Consider the following 23,403-nt stretch of genomic DNA (forward strand, 5'->3'; position numbering starts at 1 on the left):
GATACAGTCAGGCAGGTGCTTGTAGACCTGTTATCCCAGCCCTCACAAAGTGGATGCAGAGAGGTCAAGAGTTTTAGGTCAGCCTAGGCTAACCGTGAGGAAGCAAGATAAAGCTTTTTTTTTTTTTTGATGGGGGGGGAGTAACCCCGAAAAAGCTGGTGATAGCCGGGTGCTGGTGGCTCACACCTGTAATCCCAGCTACTCAAGAGGCTGAGATCTGAGGATTGTAGTTCAAAACCAACCTGGGCAAGAAAGTCTGTGAGACACTTATCTCCAAAGAACTACCAGAAACCTAGAAGTGGCACTGTGGCTCAAGTGGTAGAGCGCTAGCATTGAGCTGAAGAGCTGAGGGACAGCGCCTAGGCCCAGAGTTCAGGCCCCATGACCAAAAAAAAAAAAAAAAAAGCTTGCAATAATATAATTCATTAGAGTTCATTTCTTTCCCAGCTATACATGGAGATAATAGCCCTCTTTCTGTGGTCATGATGTTTAAAATTGTATTTACCTTTACAATACAATTGTATTGTCTTTCCCAGTCTGGCTGATTTTGCTCAGAATGATGATCTCTAGTGCATCCATTGTCCTGCCAACAGCATGATTTTTTTTTCTTTTCTTGTTGAGGTCCTGGGGCTTGAACTGACCATGAGCTCTTTTGTTCAAGCTAGTGCTCTTCCACATTGAGCCACAGTGGCACTTGTGTTTTTGAGTGGTTAATTCAAGATAAGAATCTCACAGGGCCTTTGGCTTGGTGTGAATCATGATCCTCAGATCTCAGCCTCCTGAGTAGCTAGGATTACAGGTGTGAGCCACCGGCACCTGGCGAGAACATTCCTTTTGGAACAGTGTTACCTCCTCCTAAGTTTTTTTTTCCAATTTTTTCTCCACCGAGCCCCCTTCCTCCAAGTTGTATAGTTCATTTTCAACATAGCATCTAGTAAGTACTACTGGTGAATTAGTCCACCCTGTGTCCCACTTTACCATCCCTAAAACTTAAATACAAGACAAAAAGTACAGAGCTCAAAAACAGTAATAAAAAGGGAAAAACAAGAAACAAAACAAAAATCACAAAAAGTAAAATAAAAAAAAAAACCCTCTTGCTACCAATCTTGGAGTTCATTTCCATGAACATCCTTTTATCTGATCATATAGCTTTGAGCCTTTGTGATCCTCTCCTAAGGATATCTTCCTTTGGTCTCACTGTGTGAATGTTTAGAGTCGAGTCCTGTTTAACTTACCATGTCCAAGTGTAATTTTTTTGCCTTTTACCATCTTTTATAGTTTATTTATAGATTTGTAGGCACAGTCTCATTACTACAAATGAGGGAAGCCAGGCAGCAATATGATTTTCTTCACCTTTTAGTGGCTGAATAGTACTTCACTGTGTATGCATGCCAAATTTACCCACTTAAACCAGTTCTGAGCTATTATAAATAGCATGGCCATGAACATGGCTATGCAACCATTACTACTACATGCCAACTTGGATTTCCATGCCCAGGTGTGCTACACCTGGATCCTATAGGAGTTACAATTTTAGCCATTTCCAGGACCCTCCAAACTGATTTCTAGAATGGTCACATCAACTTAGCAGCAGCAGCAATGGTATATATACTTCATGGCCCACAGACTTGGGCATCCTCACCGGTGCTGTTTTTTATATTTAGTTTTCACTTGAGGAAGAAGGGAGCTAATTAGGTGCTGAACGTTTGGTGCCGAGAAAATATTGATACCGGACACATTATGTTGACATCCTTTTGTGTCCCTAGCGACCATACGGGGGTCACTGAGCCCGTCCTCACTTCACAGATGAGGGCAGGGCCTCCAACCAGATTGATTAAAATGTTTGCCTAAAATCTTAGCGATAAGAGTCAGTCTCGGGTCTGTGAGATCCAGCATCACACATTACGGTGGAGCTGATTGGTTCAGCACAGTCGCTTTCTTTTCATACCAAGCAGCCTTGAGCTTGAACTTTGTACTCTCTGCAGCCTGGTAGACGTGGAAGGCAAGCAGGTGGAAGATGGGTAATGGCAGGTCAGATCTGTGCGTCAGTGAACATGCCGGTTTTGAACTCTATCCCGGTCCGGGTGCCATCCCCGACTCCCCAGAGGCTTATTATCTCCATGGACACAGAAAGCACCTCCAGACATTCAGATGTAATTCTCCCGCCTCTCCCTCTCTCCCCAGGACACCGCCCCTACCAGGTGATCACCGCCAGAGTCCATCCTGGGGAGAGCAACTCCAGCTGGGTGGCCAAGGGGGCCTTGGAGTTCCTGGTGAGCGAGGACCCCGTGGCCAGGCTCCTGAGGGAGAACTTTATCTTCAAGATCATCCCGATGCTCAACCCCGACGGTGTGGTCCACGGCAAGTACGTTGTGATCCCCTTCCCCCCACCCCTGCATTGACCCATCGCCGTCTCAAACAAGAGCTGCGGTGGGGAAGGCCTTGCTGTGACTGAGATCAGTTCCTTCATGGGAGGGAGCAGCCCGTCTTCAGTACATGAGTACACCAGGGCCCGCCGTGTTTCCCTGGATCCCAGGGGATGACATCACAGGCAGTTAATGCTGGAGGGGAGGAAGCAAAGCGAGTCCAGCCCGCCTCCTTTCACGTCCAGTGTCGCCCAGTGGCTTGCCTCAGCGTGGCAAACTTGGGACTCTGCGCCTGTGTGCGGTTCCTTCACAGCGAAGGCCTGCCTGAGCGTTCGTGGGCTTATTGATGTTCACAGCAGAGACACCTTGACCGTCAACTGTATTTTACTGGGTTCTAGATGCAGCTTTCAGACAAGGGCGTGGCTTGGGCTAACAGCCGCTGGGAAAGGGTAGATGGGAGTCTCTGCTTCTCTGTCCCTGGCCTCTGCGTGCCTCCGGGGTGTGTGGCAGGAGGCTGCCTGCTCCTGTGTCGGGTGAGGTCTGTGGGGAAGGGTCTGCGTCCTCAGAGTTTGTGAGTGGGAGGTGCAGGGGCCTCTCCAGAGCCACGTGGCTGGGGCGTGGGTGTTCCTGGACTCACACTCACTCACAAATCCTCGTCTCCAAGGGTGTAGGCAGAGTCCAAGCCCCCTTCCTGCTGCGATCGATTCCTTTTGGTATGGGAAAAATGTAAATGATGATTTGCCATTCAGATTTTCCTTAGTAAATGAGCAGAAGCCCAAGCTTAAAAATAAACAAGGCAATACTAACAGAGGGATAGGACAAAAATAAAATGAGACTTAAGTTAGGCTGGGAAGAAAGAACCCTAAGACTTTTATCCTTAACTAACCACTAAAAAAGCTGGAAGTTGAGCTATGGTTTAAGTGGTAGAGCACCATCTTTGAGCAAAAATACTCAGGGACAGCACCCAGGTCCTGCGTTCAAGCCCCAGGACCAACGTACATGTGTACGTATACACACACACACACACACACACACACACACACACACACACACACACACACACACACACACACACACACACACACACACACACACACACTACAAAGAAAATAAAAACTCTAGAGTTAAAATGAAAAAATAAGAATGCTAGTTAAATTTCTGTCATCAAAAAAAGTAAATCTTAATGGCTCAGAATAGACTACTTCTAAAGGCAGAACATAAAATGAAGGTAAGTTAAAAAGGTTAACAAATGAGAAGACAATGCTACCATAAGAAAGGCATACATTATAAATAATGAAATACAGATATCTCAAGCTATGTCAAATATAAACCAAGCCCACAGATTGTAAAAAGAAAATTATAGTGGGTACATGAAAGAAGGTACTTACGTGTTCACATAGATCAAGGCCTTCTAGCTTAGCATTTCCCAGCTGCCTGTGTGTGTGTGTGTGTGTGTGTGTGTGTATGTGTGTGCGTGCATGCATGTGCGTGTACACAGAGGGTTTATAGTTACATAAGTCAGGTAGTGAATGCATTTCTTTTTGGACAGTGTCAACCCTCTCCCTCTTCTCTCCCAGTTTTTCCCTGTCTTGTCCCCATTCACAAATTGTGTAGTTCATTTTCAACATAGGGTCTAGTGAGGATCACTGCTGCAGGTGTCCACCTTTGTTCCTTCAATGCCAGAGAACACCTCTGGGACACTGGTGCAAGGCACCTTCCTGCTGGAAATGGCCAGGGATTTCCCTGCTGCGCATTCTCAGACCAAATGGATGGAGAACAGCCCCGCGAGGTGCCATCCTATTCTGACACTTTGCCCCTTCTCCTTGGCACTCCTTCCACGGGCTTACCCAGGGTCCTGCAGAGAGTGGGAAGAACACTGGACTGCAGAGTTGTAACCTGAATTCGTAAAGGTGTCTGCTCCCTGACCCGCCCAGCTTTTCTCTTCAGCTGATAGAGGGAGATGGAGGGGGGGGGTGTCTCCCAAGCCCATAGCAGTATTCGAGCTTGGGGATTTCAGAGGCCTGAGCGGGTCACTGGCTTAAAAGGTGGCTGTGGTCTCTGTGACCAGGGAGCCTCTTGGCTGGGGGGGGGACCCATGATTTCCAGCCCCTCAACCCCCACGCTTTGTGTTCCTGCACGGTCCGCCAGCTTCTTGCCGGTGACACAGCCATTCGTCACCATCATCGTTATTTACGATGACTCAAATTACCCCGCTCATTTCTAGAACGGCTTTCATCATGGAGCTCCAGGCACTCCGGGAGGGATCTGGAAACGACGGCGTATTTCCACAGACAGGGAGGGACGTGCCCGGGTCATAGCACGGGTGGCCAGGGGAAGTCTGGAGCCTGCCAGGGATCCGGGATGTGTTACAACCGAAGGCTAGGGAGGTCACAGTCCCTGAGAGCTCTTCTTGGGACCTAACGTCAGTCAGTGTGTGGCTAACCTAACGTCTGCCTGAACTCTCTGTGCGATGGACATTCTCCCTGCGGTCACACCCACGTCCTTGTGGGGGAATCAGGTGGGTTTGGTGTCGTCTTTGTTCTGTGAGCCTGGCCCACAAGAGGCGGCTCTCTCCTGAGACATCCCATGAAAAGAAAACTAAAATCAAATCTCCCTTCTCCGTGTGTGAGCTGGCCCAGGTTAAGTTCACTGGAGCATTGCTCCTGAGGTTTTTCTGAACTTTGCTTTCCCCAGACCTATAGCTGGTCACAACTTCTTAAAAGTGATACGGGGCTGGGAAGGTGGTTCAGTGGTAGAGTGCTTGCCTCGCACGCATGAGGCCCTGGGTTCGATTCCGCAGCACCACATAAGCAGAAAAAGCTGGAAGTGGCGCTGTGACTCAAGTGGTAGAGCGCTTGCCTTGAGCTGAAGAGCTGAGGGACAGCGCCCAGGCCCAGAGTTCAGGCCCCACAACCAAAAAAAGATACAATTTCCCTGTAGCCCTCTGAATAGCAAAAAGACTTCGCAGAAAGACCAGAGAAACTAGACTTGAATTTATCACTTAACCTCCTAGATGGTGATTTTTTTTTTCTTTTGCAACAATTCATGGGCCTCCATGGAATGAGTGAGGGTGTGTAGAAGTGGCATCCTGTCGTTCTGTGGGGATGGATGTGGAGTCTCTGAGAAAGGCTGGTTGGTTTCGGTAACAGTGGACCGAGAGGCATGGCTGGAATCTCCTTGTGAAATAAAAAGTGCCAGGCCTTTCCTGGCCTGAGATCTCTCTTTGAGACGTGGGTCTGAGCAGGAAAACAAAACACAAAGATGGATGGTTATATCTTCCAAGTGGATCCGTTTCCAGCCTGCTTACTTGCATTCAATTGCACTGAATTCTGGGTAAATCAGCCAAATCAAGGCAATGGTTCTGTGACTGTTTGAATCTTCTCTGGGTGGTCTGAAGCCGAATGAGGAGGTTAGTGCAAACCAGGTTAGCACAAAGGTGACCTTGGTGGCTGGATCAGAGAGGCCAGTGAGCAGGAGGCAGATCATTTCTGGACTGTCTAGTGATACAAGCTGGGAAAGAGCAGGCCGCGGCTCAGACCTGTAACAGAACTAGTCAGGAAGCTGTGATCTTGAGGAGGAAGGTCCAAAGCCAGCCCTCACAGAAAAGTCCATTTCCACAACAACCAGCCAAAAACCTAGGGGTGGGAGGCATAGCTTAAGGGGTAGAGTGCCAAGCTGAGCAGGCAAGAGAGCTGGACCAGTGTGAGGTCCTGAGTTCAAACCTTCCTACAGGCCCAGAGTTATACGACCAGTTTGTGACGAGAGGTGATGTCCGAATCCAGGCTGTCTAGCACGAAGACCGTGGTGCATGTTAGTGTGTCAACTCTTCTTGGATACAAATACAAACAGATCCACAGCCCCTCAGAAGATTGACTGAAATTAGTCTTTGTTGACCCAGACCCTCATATTCAGTGGGTCTGCCATGAACTAATGTGCAACCCTCCTTAGTTTTCCATACCCCTGTGCTTGGAAATGGGGGGCGGGGAGATGTGTTATTTGAGTCTGGTCATGGGGACACAAGAAGTCTCAGTCGGTTTCGAATTCCGAGACACTGTTTTTCTAGACAACAATTACAGGACGATTTTTTTTAAAACCTCATGGTTTTGTTTATTGCTGTTTAAAATGAAAGACATCACTCTTTTCTGCCTTGACAATTTTTTTTTCTTTGCAAATGCCTGTCAGCAATTCTCAAATCCCAGTCCGAAGGGAACCTTCAGGATATCCGTGATGTGACACCTCTCCTGAGGGGTGGAAAGAGCTAGAAGGACCAAAAAATAAACAAATAAATAAAACACTCCCCCCCCCCCAACCAAAACAGTTGCATTGGGTCCATCTGTCGAGCTATGTAGGTAAAGCCCAGGAACCCGTGTTTGCACCCAGGGAAGCAATGGCAGGCCCTGGTTCTGGAAAGAAATGTGACATCCTCAATCTTGCTGATTTACTTATTCGTGGAGATAAAAATGGAAATTATTTGCTCTGGGAACTCTCAAGGTCCTGCTGCTAACTCATTAGCATAGTGCTAAATGATTCATGGGGCTGGCTGGGGGTCCTCAGAGTTGATTCCCAGGGGCTCGCCCCTTCCCAGCCTTCCCCCCACCCCAGAGACAGAACCGGGAGCGGGAGGACTCCATTCGCCTTCCCCCAGACGTGGCAGTTCCGAATAAATATTACTATTTATTATTCCCAAATTTAGGGTTATTAATTATATCAGCATAAACTTAATTTATGCCGTCATAAACAGCGATAATAAACGCTGCCAAATGCTAATGCTCGGCGCTTGCCAACTGTGCCTGTGGTTGATGGGTTCCCACCCCCACCCCCCTTCCCTTCCCAGAAGCATTAAATTAAAAATGATTCAATGTTGCAGAATCATTGATCAAGTGGGAGCTGAGAATCCTGGGAAAATGCGTTTGTTTTGTTGAAGTGCTTTGCCCCCTCATTGGCCAGCCAACATCTGACGTCTGACTACCTTCCAGTATTTCTCATCTTTCTCTGCCAGTACTTCTCTTCTCTTCCAATATTTCTCTTCTCTTCTCTTCTCTTCTCTTCTCTTCTCTTCTCTTCTCTTCTCTTCTCTTCTCTTCTCTTCTCTTCTCTTCTCTTCTCTTCTCTCTTTTCTCTCTTCTCTCTTCTCTCTTCTCTTTTTCTTTCTCTCCCTCTCTTTCCTTCCTTCCCTTTTCTCTCTCTCCTTTTCCTCTTTTCTTTCCCTCCCTCCCTCCCTCCCTCCCTCCCTCCCTCCCTCCCTCCCTCCCTCCCTCCCTCCCTTCCTTCCTTCCTTCCTTCCTTCCTCCATCCCCCTTCTCCAGCCTTTCTAGAGGAATAAAGAATAGGATCTGGGATGTGGTGATGAAGGGAAGTTTAGGAATAGCTGTCCTTCCCCCGTAGATATGCCTTTCCTTTGCGTCCCCCAACTCTTAATGTGCTCTTTCAATGTAGACTTTGAATCCTTTAGGAAGCAAAACTCTTGGGCGTGATATAGATTGGTTAATTCTTCCCGTCTTGCCTATAATGTATTTACTGTCACATGTTACGTGACTCCTTAGCACGCACTCAAGCCTGAAACTAGAAAACGAGAACCCAGCCCAGGGGCCTCCACACTACCCAGAAAGTGTTATTTAGACTCGGAGATGCTCTGCTTTGTGGCGAGAGGGGAAGAGCCCCTGCTCCAGTTGTCAGAGCTACAAGAAGATCTCATTGCCTTTCTCAAAGATCTGCACTCTTCCTTTATTTTCCCTAGTTCTTGCTTTTTAAACCTTTCTACCTGTGGTAGCCATGATGGTGATGGAATAGAAAGAATTCTGACCAGGCGGGCAGAAGATCCAGACTGGGGTCGACATAGATTTCTTTCTAGCCCGGGGGACTTTGGACCAGTTGCTTAACCCTTCTCCTCTCTTTCTCCAACTTATTCAAAGATTGTAAGCCCCGACTACTTCACCTGAGCGTGGTCACGATCAAATGCTGTGGTACTTCCAGACCCGGGCTGGACCGAGGAAGGAGGGTTCTTCTCCTTCGGAGGCCCAAATTCCAGCAGTCACCGGCAAAGCTCTTCACAACAGCCGGGCCAGGCTAGCTTACTGAACACTTCTTCGCTTTCCACTCCTTGGCTTCTCGGCAAGATTGATGGGGGCCCATGGTAGTGGGGTGGAAATTCTGCAGAAGGGAGAGATTAGGTCAAAGAGCAGGAAGATCTTTCCTCTTTTGGAAAGAGAAAGGTAGGTAGGTAGGTATGTAGGTATGTAGGTAGGTAGGTAGGTATGTAGGTAGGTAGGTAGGTAGGTAGTTAGGTAGGTAGGTGGGTAGGTAGGTAGGTAGCTCTATCAGTGAATACAAAATCAGCTTATACAGTGACTATAAATTGGACCAAAAATAAGATGGAGAAAGCTTTGATCTGGGGAGTGAGATGTGTGCCGTCTTTGCTTTCCATGTTTGTTCGTTTAGGCTTTCAATAGGTGCAGCTGGTCCATTGAAATAGATTAAAAACACGGCCTCTTGTAGGAAAAGACAGTCTCTAGCCAGCTCCCTCACGTTATCTTCTAGAACTTTCAGGGCAGCTGTACTGACTGAGCACCGACGGTGGGTGGTGGCATGCATCTTTCCCAGCCTAGAGACACTCTCAACCAGCCTCAGGATCACAGAAGCCCAGGTTCCTAGAAAAGGATGGCCCCCCCTGCACCCCCCTGGGGAGCCAGGACCCGGACCTCCTTGCTGGGCTGTAGGGAGTTGTCTCAGCGTCTTACTGATGTGTCTACTTCTCCATTCCCGTCTGTAAACAGAAAAGCCAGAGGCGAGACTTTGGTTATCCAGATCTCCACCTTCCCACCCTCCCCCCAGCCTGGGTTGCCAGCCCCCCCCCATTTTGCCTTCCTTAGATATCTCTGAGCCACCTTTCCCCTCTGAATTGTGAGGCTTACTGCTTTCAGGCTCGGCTCCATTCTTGCAAGCGTGCTCCCACACATTTCACCCCACTAGAGACATTTCCTTCTCTAGTTAGTTTCTGCTCCCCACCCTCGCAAGAGCTGCCAAAGAGACAAATAAGAGACAGAACTCTTTTTTTTTGGTCTATTTTTTGTTTCTCTATGCAATATATATATTGTATTATATATATATATATATATATATGTATAGATGTCACCTTTCTAAGTCCTTCAATTGGATCATGTCTTTCTTGTTGATCACATATATATGTATATACACATCTATGGAAGCAAATCTTATTACTAATTACAATAAATAAAAATAAGAGAAGAGCTGAAGGAAAGGGGGATGCCAGGGGAGCGATTGCAGCCGGATTTAGAAAAAGAAATTTAATCTCTCCGCTGCACTGCCTAGGCCCGGCTCGGGAGACTGTGTCTAATTAGAGATTGGTGGTTATGATGCTGCCAGGAGGAGACTCGCCCCTGGCTGACTTAGATCTTGGGCCTTTAAAGGGGGAAAACGGACCCAAGGAATCCCAGGAGCCATCCCCAGTCTGCAGCCTCACAGCTGGAATCGCAGCCTTTTCCCATAGCTTGAGCCGGGTCCCCCGTCGGCACTCAGAACCGTGAAGAATTCCTTGGTGGGCTTCCCTCTGTCTGCGAAGCCAGGTTCCTTGTAGTGGACCTGTGTGGCTACGCCTCCGTCCTCTGCCCTGCACAGCCCAGCCCACGGGCCACGGAGACAGATCTCTTAGTGAAATATCCCAACATTGACCGAGCTGAGAGTTTACAACAACAACAACAAAATTGCATTTCTGGATAGCTAATCTAATTTTATCCGAAAGCAGTTACAGCCATTTGTTCTTGCATGGTCAGCAGTGGCAATCATGGAATGGTTATTTTTCTTCGTTAATGATGACTATTCTCCTGTGTGTGACAGCCATCTTTCTGAGTCCTTTGAGTATCGGATCATTTCTTTCTTCTTGATCCTGAATCAGATAGAAGGTAGGATAGGTCCCCAATGCATGGTGTGTCTCATCGTCAGCATTTAGTTTCTTCTCTGTTACTCTGAGGGCGGCTTTATCTGGAGCCCTGGGCTCATCCACATCAGTAACACAGGGTCAAATATATGTATTAATTCACAAGATTAAGATATATACTAATTATTTGTCATGGAATTTGCAGTTACATTAAAGGCAATGAAAATAGAGTAAAAGGAATATATACTTTATTCCTAGTGAATTGAATAAAAAATAGAGCCTGTACATTGTCAGTAGTTTCACACTGGGGAGACTTTCACAGACATTTGTAGCCTTGGACAGAGAGGCACAGTCCATTTTCTGCTGTGTTCTTTCCTAAGAATGCAAATTTCGGCAAGAGAAGAAGCCATTCCTTCAGAATGGACTCATCCCCAAACCCACACAGAAAGTCCATGTATTTGGTTAAACACACACACAGACACACACAGACACACAGACACACAGACACACACACACACAGACACACACACACACACACGAGAAAATTCACTCTTCACCAAGATGTTCTTTTCATAAGTTCATTGTGATTTTGACATCATCTCAAATTTTATTCGTGGAAGAGATGGGCTATGGTAATACCAAGCAATGACGTTAGCTGCTAGGGTAACTTAAGTGCAGTGTTAAATACACAAATCTTGGACTTTACTTTGCAATATCAGGACAATTCAGAGCGCTGATGAGTCTGGGCTGCTCTCCAGAAAGAGCCTGCGGCACATCAATGTCCAGCATTTGTGGTAGGAACCCTGGAGCTCAGACAGCAAGACTCCCTTCAACGGTAATCAAGGCCATTGAAGGCCATCTGATCTAATGTGGGAAAGACTTAAAAAAAAAAAAGAAGTGTGATTCAATAGCTATTAATCTCGACATCTTGACACTGAGTTATTGAACATTTTCGTTTAGTGGAATTGGCCATCATGCATGTAATATAGTGGATGTACTCTTCAATAAAACAACGTATTCTCCTTAGGTAAGTCGCTTAAATGCATTAGGTAGCATAAAATAGGTGACCTAGAAGAGCGCTCAGAAGCGTGCGGTACTATGCAGACTTTCATTGTGCAGAAGAAGGAAATAAGCGTGAAGACCTGATGACCCAGTTTCCTGGAAGACACGAGGTCAAGCCATCCTGGATCCATCTCCATAGATATAATTTCTCTTGGACAATATTGGTACCCCTCACATCCCAGAGAAAGATGGCGGGAGTTACAGGTGGGTATGTGTTTGTGACTTGATCATACAATTGTGGAACCTTAGGGAAATTGAGCATGAATGTACCCCAACTGCCCATTCTATGCTTGTAAGTTTTCTTTTTAGAATTTATGAAATGCACACAAGTAGTCCATGCTGGTGCACATCCATAGTGTGTGGAGATAGTTCCTCTCCCAGGAACTTGGAATACTCCATTATTATCTAAGATGTCCTATTAGAAAGTTATCTCTTGCATTGTTTTAGAATACCCTGTCACAGTGTGGAAGGCCGCTGGGCTGGCACCGCTGGAGTGATTCTCTTAAGTTGTCCTGGTGCTAAGTGCTGGTTTCTAGGATTTCTGCTTCGCCTAAGGGGCCTTGGCTGAAGGCCGGCATGGGACTCATTAGTCTTCCACCTTCCATTTTGGGCAGAGATGGAGGGACATTTGCCCATCCCTAGCCCTTTGGATTTTACACAGCTCACGGATGTGTCCCAAGCGGGTCGTGCATTTAGCCAAAGCGTTTAAAGAACCTGGAGAAGACCTCAGCTCTTGACTTTAAGATGGGCAGACTTGCTGCAGCCCACGCTTCACGGCTGAGGAGTTGATATCTGTCCGTCTGTCTGGTCCTCACCCCTCAGGCTTGTCCACAGGACGGAGTCTTGGGGTATAAGACTGACCGTTTGCCTGACCTTGCTTCCTTGTGTTAGGCGTGAGCCAACATGCTTACAGCTTAGATATATCTTCATCTAGAAAGTTATTCATGGTGTGAATCCCAGTGCAGAGCTTGTATGTGAAAGGAAAGGCTGGGATTTCTCTGAAGTCACTGTAAAAAAAAAACTCCTGCGAAGGGATACGGACGTTTGTCACAGCCGGGGATGGAACAGGCCAGCGGGAGGAACAGAAAGGTTAGTGGAGAGCTGAGCACCGGCTTCCCAGGGGAGGGGACTCTGACGGGTGCAGGGGACGTCTCCTGAGCCAGAAGGGTCCAAGGACTTGGCCTTTTCCTTGGTGAAGAGGCTGGGAGGCTCTCCGTGCTGACCCCACCTAAGGGTTGCAGTACTGTGTGCGTGGGATCCATGTCCAGCAGTCACTGTGGCGTCTCTGAGCCGGGAAGGGCAGTGGTGCTGTCTCTAGTGTGGGTTTGTTCACATAGGCACGATGATAGGGATTTCCTTGGTTCTAACCAAAAGGGTCTATCAACTCGAGCCAGGGAAACCCAGCCAACAGCTGAGCCTGAGACACGGTGGGTAGACACCTCATTCTCCTTCTACATACAGTCCGAAGGAGGCCCGGGAATATAGGACGATACAGGCACACACGTCCACAGAAATCACCCGTGGATCACAGGCAGTCCAGTGGGGTGGCAATTTACATCTGTTTTCTTTTCTTTTCTTTTTCTTTTTTTGGTCCGGTCGTGTAGCCTGAACTCTGGGCCTGGGCGCTGTCCCTCAGCTCTTCAGCTCAAGGCTAGCGCTCTACCACTTGAGCCACAGCGCCACTTCCGGCTTTTTTCTTTTTGCTTATGTGGTGCTGGGGAATCGAACCCAGGGCCTCATGCATGCCAGGCAAGCGCTCTACCACTGAGCCACCTTCCCAGCCCCCTGTTTTCTTTATTATATATTTTGTATGTATTTTCTTTACTTGGGGTCAAACGATGATCAGTCAAGGAAACAAATTCATGTCTTCCTTGTCACCATATGACTTTTTTTTCCCTGACTGCTCTTTGTGAGCCCAAGGGGTGGGCTGCAGGGAAGGGGGGGAAGGGACAGTTCAAGAAGTGAGATTATGAAGGCTTCATTTTATAAGGGTGACACGCGCTAGGCCTCTTTTTTTTTTTTTTTGTAATATCCACAACCAGGAAACAGAAATCGCCCATGGATGAATATTAGTGTCTTTCATAAGATATTTCAGTGCATACTGAGTACCATTAATTAGGCAATATTTTTCTGAGTTTGAAACTAGGGCATCTCCCGAGTCCTAAATGACATTTCCAGCTTTCTGCTGCTATTCGCCCTCTTTTTGTGTTGTTTTATTTTTTTTCCAGTCCATTCTAAGCACTAAGCCCCATAGTTTATAATAAAAAATGTTCTGTGATTTTTACAACCTGTCTTAAATAAACACCTGCTGGTATTGAGCGAGAGTGACTATTGGTAAAGGTTTTGAACCCTCATGTGGGAAACCCCCAGTTTACACCTAGTTTCCTGGAGCATTCTATGCTTTTATTCTCAGCACGTTGGGTAATCTATTGTGCGGCACTCTCGTGTGGCTCACAGAATCAGTGGCTTAGCCGACTCACTTCAACATTATCAGCTGCTGTGTTTGACTGGTTCTTCTCTGCCAAGGGGTGTCTTCTCCAAGAGTTGAGTATTGTTTCCCAACTCTCAGTGAAGACCTGACACAATGGGAAGGGCCACATGTAAGGACAACCAGCCTCCCCCCCCCCCGGGGTCCCCTCTTGTTCCCGATTGCTTAGAGAGAAGTAAAACTTGAAATAGGATGGATCATGAAATGCTCTTTCAGGTACTTTGGATCCCCCATTCTATGCAGGATGAAAGAAGGATTTGAACACTGTGTGGAAGCCTGTAGCTAGTGCTTGCTTTGTCTGTCGGTGCTTTTCAGTTCAGTCTCTATATATTTATATTTATATATATGTGTTTGTGTGTGTGTATATGTACATATATATATATATATATATATATATATATATATATATATATATATATAATTAAATGGGAGGCATCTGAAAAAAAAATCAGACCCAATCTGAGGGGCAGAGAATGTTAAAGGAGCCTCACCTTTGGAACCTCACCCAGGGCAGCTTTGGGTAGCGCTCTGTAAAGGGTAGGGCAGGAGGAGGCGCTGGGGTGGGACACATGCCATCACAGCACAATTCTCGGGGGAAGCCTAGATCCACACCTTCCTCTCGATATTCTCTACTCTGTTCTCATTATTTTTTTTCTACATCATTAAGTTCTTTAAATGCTTCATATGAAGATAATCTACTCCTCAGTGTTCTGATTGTCTCTTGGATCATACCTAAAAAGGCACCTTTCAAGGTTTTACTTATTATTATTTTTTAATTTTTTTTTTTTTTTTTTTTTTTTTTTGGTCTTTGGGCTTGAATTCAGGGCCTGGGTGCTGTCCCCAAACTCTTTTTGCTCAAGGCTAGTGTTCTACCACTTTGAGCCACAGCGCCACTTCCGGTTTTCTGGTGGTTCATTGGAGACAAGAGTCTTATGAAGACTTTTCTGCCTGAACTGGCTTTGAACCGTGATCCTCCAATCTCAGCCTTCTGGGTAGCTAGGATGACAGGCATGAGCTGTCAGCACCCAGTGTTTTCATGGTTTTAGTACATACTTATAATTTTATTAGTTGATATCAGTCGGACCATTCCCAAGAGAAGGGAAATAATCTCTAACAGAGATTATGATTAGAATTGTACATCAAATGGGGGGGGGTAACCATTTATGAGAGTGAGTGAACAGGGTTCACAGGAGAATACCTGCAGGTCACTAACGCCATCTTGCTGTCCTGCCCTCTTGAATCGAGTTAGGGATAAGCTAATAGTTTCCCCCTCCTCCCCCAAAGTAATGGAGTCCCTTTGCTTGTCCTTTTGGGGACTGAAAGTTCTCATCTCCCTCAGAAAGAGTTGTCCATCCCCCAGTTCCTGATTCTCAGGGGTATTCCAGAAGAGACTGGAATGTTGGAGACCAATGCTACAGAGGAGTGAGCATCCGAAAGGCAGGAGAGACACGGGAGGAGAGATGAGGCAGCCTGCTTCATTCACAGCGTCACCCAGAGACAGGCGGCGCGGCCCTTTCCATCCGTTCTCTGCCCTTGTGGTGAAATTCTGAATGGCGCTCATTCCTAAGGAGCCCACTGAGAACCTTAGACGTGAATGACGAAAAAACGGTGCGCTGCTCTGTCAGGCTCTAAAACCCAGCACATATGTGGAATGCCCAGCCTGCAAAGGCCACGGAATTATTTGATACGTGCTAGGCCACGCTGCTGCTAGGATTCTTGTGGGCTGCCTGTTCCTATCTGCCTCGGCTGACCCATGAAGGATGTTAGGAATATACAAATGGCTTTGTGTGGAGGGAGGGAATGTTTCCTGTTGCTGGGAATTTGAGACAGATAGCCTATCAAATGTAGGGCTTTTGCGGCTACCTTTTTTTTTTTTTTTTTTTTTTGCTATGTGTGGGGCAAAGCTACATGGTGTGGATCCTTTTAACCACATGAAGATAGACACATATACACACATACACACACACACAGAACTCAACTCTCTCTTGGCAGTATCCACGTATGACAAATAGAAAAGAATAGGCAAGCTGTGATTTTCCTTTGAAAGTAAATTTTTAAAAAAAAAAATGCTTTGAGCATAATAGACTGTCAACCATGCGAACAAACTTGAAATTACAGCGGGCCCAGCAGACTGGCAATGCAAACTTGACAGATAGGGCAGCGGTGAAGAGTTGCACAAATGCAGTCTGTGTTGGCAACTCCAATTCGTCTCTGAGGACGCCACGCGAAAGGTCTTCTCTCCCAGGTCCTCACGGCCCTGTAATTTCAGGCTCCGTTCTCACTACATGACTGCATATGACCTTGAACCCTGTCTCCACTTTTCATTTTATTTCAAGCAAATGGAATGTCCTCGCAGGGCAGGTTTACTTGTGAATCCAAGCATCCCTTTTGTCACTGCTTTTGAGTTGAGCTGCTTAGAATGTCAAGATATCACAAGATAGGAATAAAAAGGAACCTGGGGCCGGGGACATCATTATAACACATTGCAGAAACAGGATGGATATTCTTTAGTATTCGGTGACTTTGAGGAATATTCATTTGGCCCACACCAGCCTGGAGTGTGGTGAGAAGATGGGCCAGATCTCCCGAAGTCCGGTCTCTATTAATTTCAGCATCTTACACTTAGACATGAACTGAGCCAACCTTCACCTTCCTTAGATATGGCAAATCAAAGCATGATATCAATGTTATTAATTTTTTGTTTAGAAAAATTTGACACGGGCTAGCCACTAGCCTAGATCTTTTTCTTTTCTTATTTATTTTGCCATCCCTTGGACTTGAACTCAAGGCCTAAGCACCGTAGCTGAGCTTTTTTGCTCAAGGCTAGTGTTCTACCACTGGAGCCACAGCTTTACTTCTGACTTTTTTAGCTGATTGATAGGAGATAAGACTTTCCTGCGGAGGCTGGCTTTGAACCGTGATCCTCAGATCTCAGCCTCTTGAGTAGCTGGGATTACAGGCATGAGCCATTGGCTCCCAGTGAGTGAGTGAGCAGATGTCTGGAGATACAGAGAGTGTACCTTTCTTCTCCCTCTCTGTCCCACTTTTGGCAGGTTTTCCCTTAAGCCAGTGGAGGGGTTCAGTCATCTTCTGATCGCTTTGTATACCTGACCCATCCTTTGATTGTGACAGAGACTTCTGGTCATCTGAGCTTTCAGAAACCCTCAGGATGTAGGTAGTTATTTGGCCAGATTAACCTTTGCCGATGACAGCTCTGGTCCTCCCGGTGGATCACCACGGTGAAGCCTGTGTTCTGCGTCAGCAGAGTTGGAGGAGTCTCATTTCCTCTGACCTCTATTCCGGCTACCCCGAGGCCGAACGGCACGTGTCTACCTGGGCTTCACACCAGGTCCCATCCTATCTGACCTTGCTCTTTCGCTCTAGAGTGTATTGTCTGGGTCATGAAATTGATGAGGCGCTGGGAGGGAGATAATGGAAACACAGAGAGAGCGGAGGAAAAGCCTCATAGTGCAGTTTGCTTACATTTAAATTAACAGATGCTAATTTATTTACTTATTATATTCATGGGATGCACCCATTGCTTATTAGCCCCTGGATACATTTTTTAAGAGGATCATAAAAAGAGACACTCCTTGTCATTATGGCTAATTAACATTCAAATTGACTAGCTAACTAACATTTAAGCACTAAGAATAAAATCGGTCATGGGCCAGTCAACATTTTCCTCAAATGTCCTTAAATAGAATCCATTAGTTGCTCTTCTCCCGTCTACTTTTCTACCTGCTGCCAAAATACCTGGCACCAGAGAATTACAGAATTGGTCAGGGAGCTATATTGTTACCATTGTAGCAATTAATAGCCACTGTGTTTCTGGGCTCTCACAAGGAGGCGTGCAAAGCTTGATTGAATGGACATTTTCCTCCAAGAAGAGTCCCGTAGTCCAGCTGTAACTGATGAAGAAGAAATGGACACACAGTATTCGTGGCTCATATGTCCTGTTGTGTTGGATGGGTCTTGGTCACACAGCCACCACAGTTACCAAAGCTTGAAAATTAGGGTGTGAGTCTAATGGTAACTTTTCCTGATTAAATATATATAGTCTGGAAAACTTTTATTCTATTATTCTATTATAAATGCATTTGGTTCAAACACGTGCAGAAGAGGGAGAAATATTGATTGGACAACTCAAGTGTTTTGTTTTTTTTTTACAATTTCTAGAAGGGGAATTGTAGGATAAGGGAGTTTGTTTTCCAGTTATGATCCAACCCAAGGAAATCTTGATCTAAACACATGTAAATCCTACATGAAAATACAGCCATATATTTATATTCCCTCTCTCCTGTATATTATATTCTTCTTCTTCCCTGGGAATATTCTTAATTTTCTTCCCTGTTTCAGCTTTGAGTTGAGGTAATGTCAAAAGCAGCTCAGGTGCCACCAAGACACCGGGGTGGAGGGGGGGAATGAGTTCTGAATTATGAAGGCTTTCTACTGGAGACGTTCGTTCTTGCTAAGTGAAGACAAAGCCGAGTTCACATTTTCATTTAAAATTTTGGTAAATTCATATTTTTAAGGGCTCCTAACTGTTAATCCATGGAAGATGTTCATTCCATGTAGACTGTTTTTCCAACCCCAAGTATCATTTCTTGTGAACAGGATGCTTGAGCTTCATTACAGATTTACTTCAAGGATCGCATCATTTAAACGATGCACCTACTTGAACAGTTTTAAAAATCATTCATGGGCCGAAAATGCAAAAACCTTGGCCAGGACAGCGACATTGTTGATCCATGCCTCTTTCTTGGATAGCTCTTGCTAACACCTCCTTCAGTCTCTAGAGGTGGCTTCCTTCCGATGGGAGGCCCGGTAGACTCTAAACTCCAAGGTAGGAGGGCATAATGCTAACTTTTGGTTCCCCAGGACATAGTGGATAGCAGAAAGACACCAGTCAATGAAAACAAGTAACCTGCAGCTTAGCCTGATTTGACTGAGACCATCGACAGGATCGACAATAGAAATAAGCCAAAGGCAGCACTGAACAAAGTACAGGCTCAGGCACCAACTGTGTGTTCCACTCCTGGTGTTTCCTTGTGGTTCTCCATCGTTTCCCTTCTCTTCACACTACATCAAACCAGAGATTTTTTTCTCTCTTCAGCATCTCCTCTTCCTCAGGCCCATTTTCCCAGGCTGCCTACCGCAGAGGGGGCTGTGGAAAGGTCCTGTCTCCTGAGCGAGGATTCAGCCCCATAGTCCCCAGAGGAGACTCGGTGGGTGCCCCAGCCAGCTTTATTTCAGGATTTTCAGCCATAAATCTCACTCTGGATAGAAATTAATGTTAATAACAGCATTAAGGACTGGTATAATAAAAGTTTATTGACTCATTTCCCCCCATAATTTGTCTGTGATTCCTGAGCAGCAGATTATGTTTTTTATGAAGTGGAAACTCTGTGTTTGCACGCCGCATTGTGATAACAACAGTGGAAGCTTCGAAAATCATTCATGGCATCTGAGACCTGGGGGAGGGTTAGGAGACATTTTGAAAAAAAAATTAAATAATAAGAAGAGTATCCTGACTGGTGCAATGCTAAAAAATGAAAGTATCTAATATATCTATGATTGACTTTTGTTTATCTGGTCACGCTCTAAAGTAGGTATCTTTGTAAAGCCTTTTAGATCACTGACAGAGAAGATTCTGTAAGGCATAAAGGTGATATTGGCGCGTCCAATGGTCTGGCCTCTCCCATAGCTTGGGTGATGAGGATAAATAGAAATCACGAGTGAATGAGACATAAACCCTTTATTTCAGCTATGAAGAACAAGAACGTGGCTTTATTTCTTAAGCTAGTCTGTAAAGTTGGTTTTCTTAGTAAATTAGAAGACGGGTCCAAGACACAGAGCTAGCGAGTGATCCCAGTGATGTTGTAGTCCAAGATGGCACACTTTTCCCACCATGCACCTCAGCTCCCGGCATGAGGCTGCCGCAGGGACAGGAGGCAAGGAGAGCAATCAAACTCCCAAACTCAGACAGGAGTGAGAGTTGAAAGGGAGGGGCAGAGTCAGCGCAGAGGTCCTTTAATGAGGACAGACTGCCAAGAGGGAAGCGGACCAGATAGCAGAGCCAGAGTGCAGTGTGAGAAAGAAGCTCAGGAAACACTAAGATCAGACACAGAGGCCAGACCGGCCAGTGGGGCCGGCGTCATCCATCAGAGGGAAGGTGGTGGCAGATGGCGTTGAGCGGGAGAGGTACGGGTGATGAACAGGCCGGCCCGCCGCCATTCATCTGACGATTAAGGACCCAAGGAAGGTAATCTGCTCAGATCTAGCAGATGAAGGCTCGCTGGCAGAGAGCTGTTGTGTAAAGGGCCGCTCGGGGTGGCGGCGGTGTCACGTGGCTGACTGATTGAAGTAGCCACGCGCACGCTGGCTGCGTAGGACCGCCTTTCATCTTTGCACTAGTAGAGTCCGAGCCTGACTTTAAAAAAATATATTGACTTGATATTTAACTGTTGGAACTAAAATCTTCAACATCTCATGATATTGGAGCGGGGAAAAGAATCTAGCCTCTCTCTCTCATTTCCTGCTCAGACAAGGTTTATGGCCTACTGGGCAAAGAAGAGTCCACAGAGTGGAGTGACACCAGGGGCCAATTCTGCCTCATAAGCCCTTGAGCACCGAGGGGGAGGAGGGGAGGGGAGGGGTGCTCGTGATGTACACTCTCCAGGACCCGTGGAAACAGCCCAGCCCTGGCAGGAACTAAATGACTTCACGACCGAGCTCAGTCATGCACGTCCAGTCATTGGAAGAAATCAGACAGCATCCCTGCCCAGAACCTAACCGTGACGTCTGTGCGATCCAAGAGGTCACTTTGCAGAGGTGAACGTAATGATGGTGGAATTGGCAGGGGGTGCAGTCCAGCCAGCGTCTTCTGTCTGTCTGGAGCAGTCAGGAATGACAGAATGAGCTCAGTAAAGACATGAGTCCACCAGCCCAGTGTCCGGCCGAGTGCTTGCTCACTCACTGGGCCGAGAGCAGTCCTGGGAGGGAGTGAAATCAGAAACTCGTAACAAAAGTTCAGCACATGCTGTAGAGAGCGCAGCGGAGCCTCCAAGGGGGCCGTCACATGGGGAGGGAAGGCACGGCTGGTGACGGAAGAGACCGAGTCCCGGGTGTTAGGAGCTGGGAAGGGAGAGCCAGGGCTGGACAGGGTCTTGTGAGGAGCCAGGAGCCACTTGACACTATCTCCCAGCCTTGTGGCATCTAGTACACACCGGCAGGGAACCAGCAAAACAAGATAAAGGCGCGAAGGCCCGTTGTCTGTGCGCGACTGAGTTGGAGTGTCAAGAATTCTGCAAGTCTGCCCTCGTGCCCATTAATGACGTTTCCTGCCCTGAAAGCCCCGCATGCTCCCAAATCTGAGACGTTCTGAGCTCCTCTCAGACGCCTCGTGTAGAGAACTCCATGTGTGACTGCATGAGGGGTGATGCCCCCCCCCCGCAACACACGTGCCCCAAAACATCCCCCAACGGCATCTTCAGGCTCTGCGTATAAAGCTTATATGACACGGAATGGGGGCACGTGTGAACTCGGGCACCCGAGTGGACTCGATGGTTCAGTGTGTCCCCCCACCCCCCAGCCCCGTCAGGAGGTCGCATGATGACGTGTGTAAATACTTCCTGGTCAGAACACACTCAAGATCTAAAGTGCTTCCTGGTTGCAGTCATTGCAGATGGAAGGTTCTCAGCCTTCTCTGTCCCCCCACCCCACCACCTTAGCTGCTTCCCAGGGGAGTAGGGGAGGCTTGGAGCCAAGGCCCCCGAGGTCAAGAACGACGCCATTGTTTGTCCATCCCAGGAGAGCCCCATGGCTCTGAACAGTGACAGCTGGTAGCTGGAGAGAGGGTATCGTGGTTGTGGATAGGAAGAAATCCAAGGGGCACGAGCTGTGGCGCTCACCCAGGTGCTTGTTGCCATGGTGAGGCTTCTGGGATGATGGGTGACTATGATCACAAGTAAAAAAACAGAAACAAACCTTGAAACTCTTTTGGTTTGGCAAAGGCAGGAGCCGGAGCAAGGGAAGTCAAGGGAACTTCTAGGGGGCCTGCCGCGTTCCCTCCAACCTCCGGGTGCCAGCGTGGCGTTGGAGGAAGCCACCCCCGAATACCCCTCCTTGTCAGACAGGGCAGTAACCAAGCACCCGCCAGGGAGGGCGACGATGCGGAGCGGCTCCATTTTCTCCTTCCCTCCCCAGACGAGCCCGTGTTCCTCCCGTGTGGAGCGCGGGTGTGGGCTCCATAGTTTCTCCCCGCTTGACCTCAGCGAGCACACCCCTCCATTTCTCAGCATCTGCAGCCGGTTGAAGCAGAGAAGGACGCTGGAAGGGAGAGGGAATTTTCCCCCTAACCCCTTCCTTTGAGGGGTGGCTAGGGGATACAGCACCTCGTGTTGAGTGATTTCCTCTGGTTGCTGACAGTGACCCACGGAAGAGGCCTTTTAGGAAAACTGGGACGATTGTGTGATAAACAACACGCTGCGTGTGAAACAATGTTCGTAACCCTTCATGTGGGCTTTCCTGCAAGACTTGGAATGGAGAAAGGAGGAGAGGAAAGGAGGGGAGAGGAACAGAGGGGAGAGGAAGGGGAGAGAGAGAAGGAAAAAGTTGGGGGAAGAGGAGGAGGAGAGAAAGAAGGAGAGATAGAAGGAGAGGAGGAAAGGAAGAAGGTGGAGGAGAAGGAAAGGAGAAGAGAAAGGAGGAAAAGGAGAAGAGGAAGAGAAGAAATGGCGGAGGAGAGTAAGTGTTGGAAGTCCTGAGCACTGGTTGAGCGCAGAGGCATAAGGCCAGCACATAGAGAAGGTGGTAGGAAAAACATGCGTTCATCTTACGAAAGCAAAAATGCTACAGGACCGTGAGCCAGCATGAGTTTCCTCAGCAACCTGCACCTCCCTCGTGCTTTTCATCTTTCTTCCCCTTTATGATCTGGTTTTTTCTTAAAGTTTAATCAGTAGAGTGTATTAAACCATCGTGCGGTCAAGGGAGGATGGGAGCTTTCGTTATTTTCCTTATTTTTATATCGTTGGAGGAAGGGTCCTCTGCATTGAATTTTCTCTTTGTGATAGTAGATGTACAACTTATTTTTTTCTCCTTTCTAGGCTAAGGCTGGGAAGCCCAGGAGGATAGATTCTCTTTCCCTTCAAAGATGCAAATGTTCATCATGCTACGAGAGAGGATAAATCGGTGCTGCTGTGTCTGAGGAGGGATCAGAGGTGGAGGAGGGTGGGGGAGGGAAGGTGTCCCCGGAGCTCAGCTGCCTTTTGTTTGTGATGAGAGGGACAGCAGAAATGCTTAGTGGATGTCCTTATGCTTTCATATTTGTCAAGACCCCATCCCCGGTGCTCACATTCCTTTCTAAGTCTTATTTTATGTCATTTTCACGCACATCGAAGTTACAGAAAGGGGGGAAAACACAAGTAAGGAGCTGTGAGTCTCCAGCCTGGATTGTCTCGTAGCTTTGTGTGGTTGTGGCTGTTGCAGTATGTAAAATACGGATCCCAGACACCAAATGGAGATTCTGATTCAGTGTTTGGAGCGTAGGCCCCTGAATGCGATTTTTTGTGAGGCGGTCACATGGCTCTGAT

General features: G+C 47.2%; 1 protein-coding gene across 1 annotated transcript in view; it reads left to right on the forward strand.

The window, feature by feature from the left end:
- Agbl1 (AGBL carboxypeptidase 1) overlaps positions 1-23,403 on the forward strand; it is a 384,335-nt gene that overhangs the window by 160,865 nt on the left and 200,067 nt on the right. Inside the window, exon 18 of the mRNA XM_070042743.1 lies at positions 2,185-2,365. Coding sequence (XP_069898844.1) covers positions 2,185-2,365 — 181 coding nt within the window. The remainder of the gene's footprint in view (positions 1-2,184; positions 2,366-23,403) is intronic.

The sequence above is a fragment of the Dipodomys merriami genome, unplaced genomic scaffold (assembly GCF_024711535.1).
Source record: "Dipodomys merriami isolate MVZ:Mamm:240054 unplaced genomic scaffold, mDipMer1.0.p SCAF_33, whole genome shotgun sequence".
Lineage (NCBI taxonomy): Eukaryota > Metazoa > Chordata > Mammalia > Rodentia > Heteromyidae > Dipodomys > Dipodomys merriami.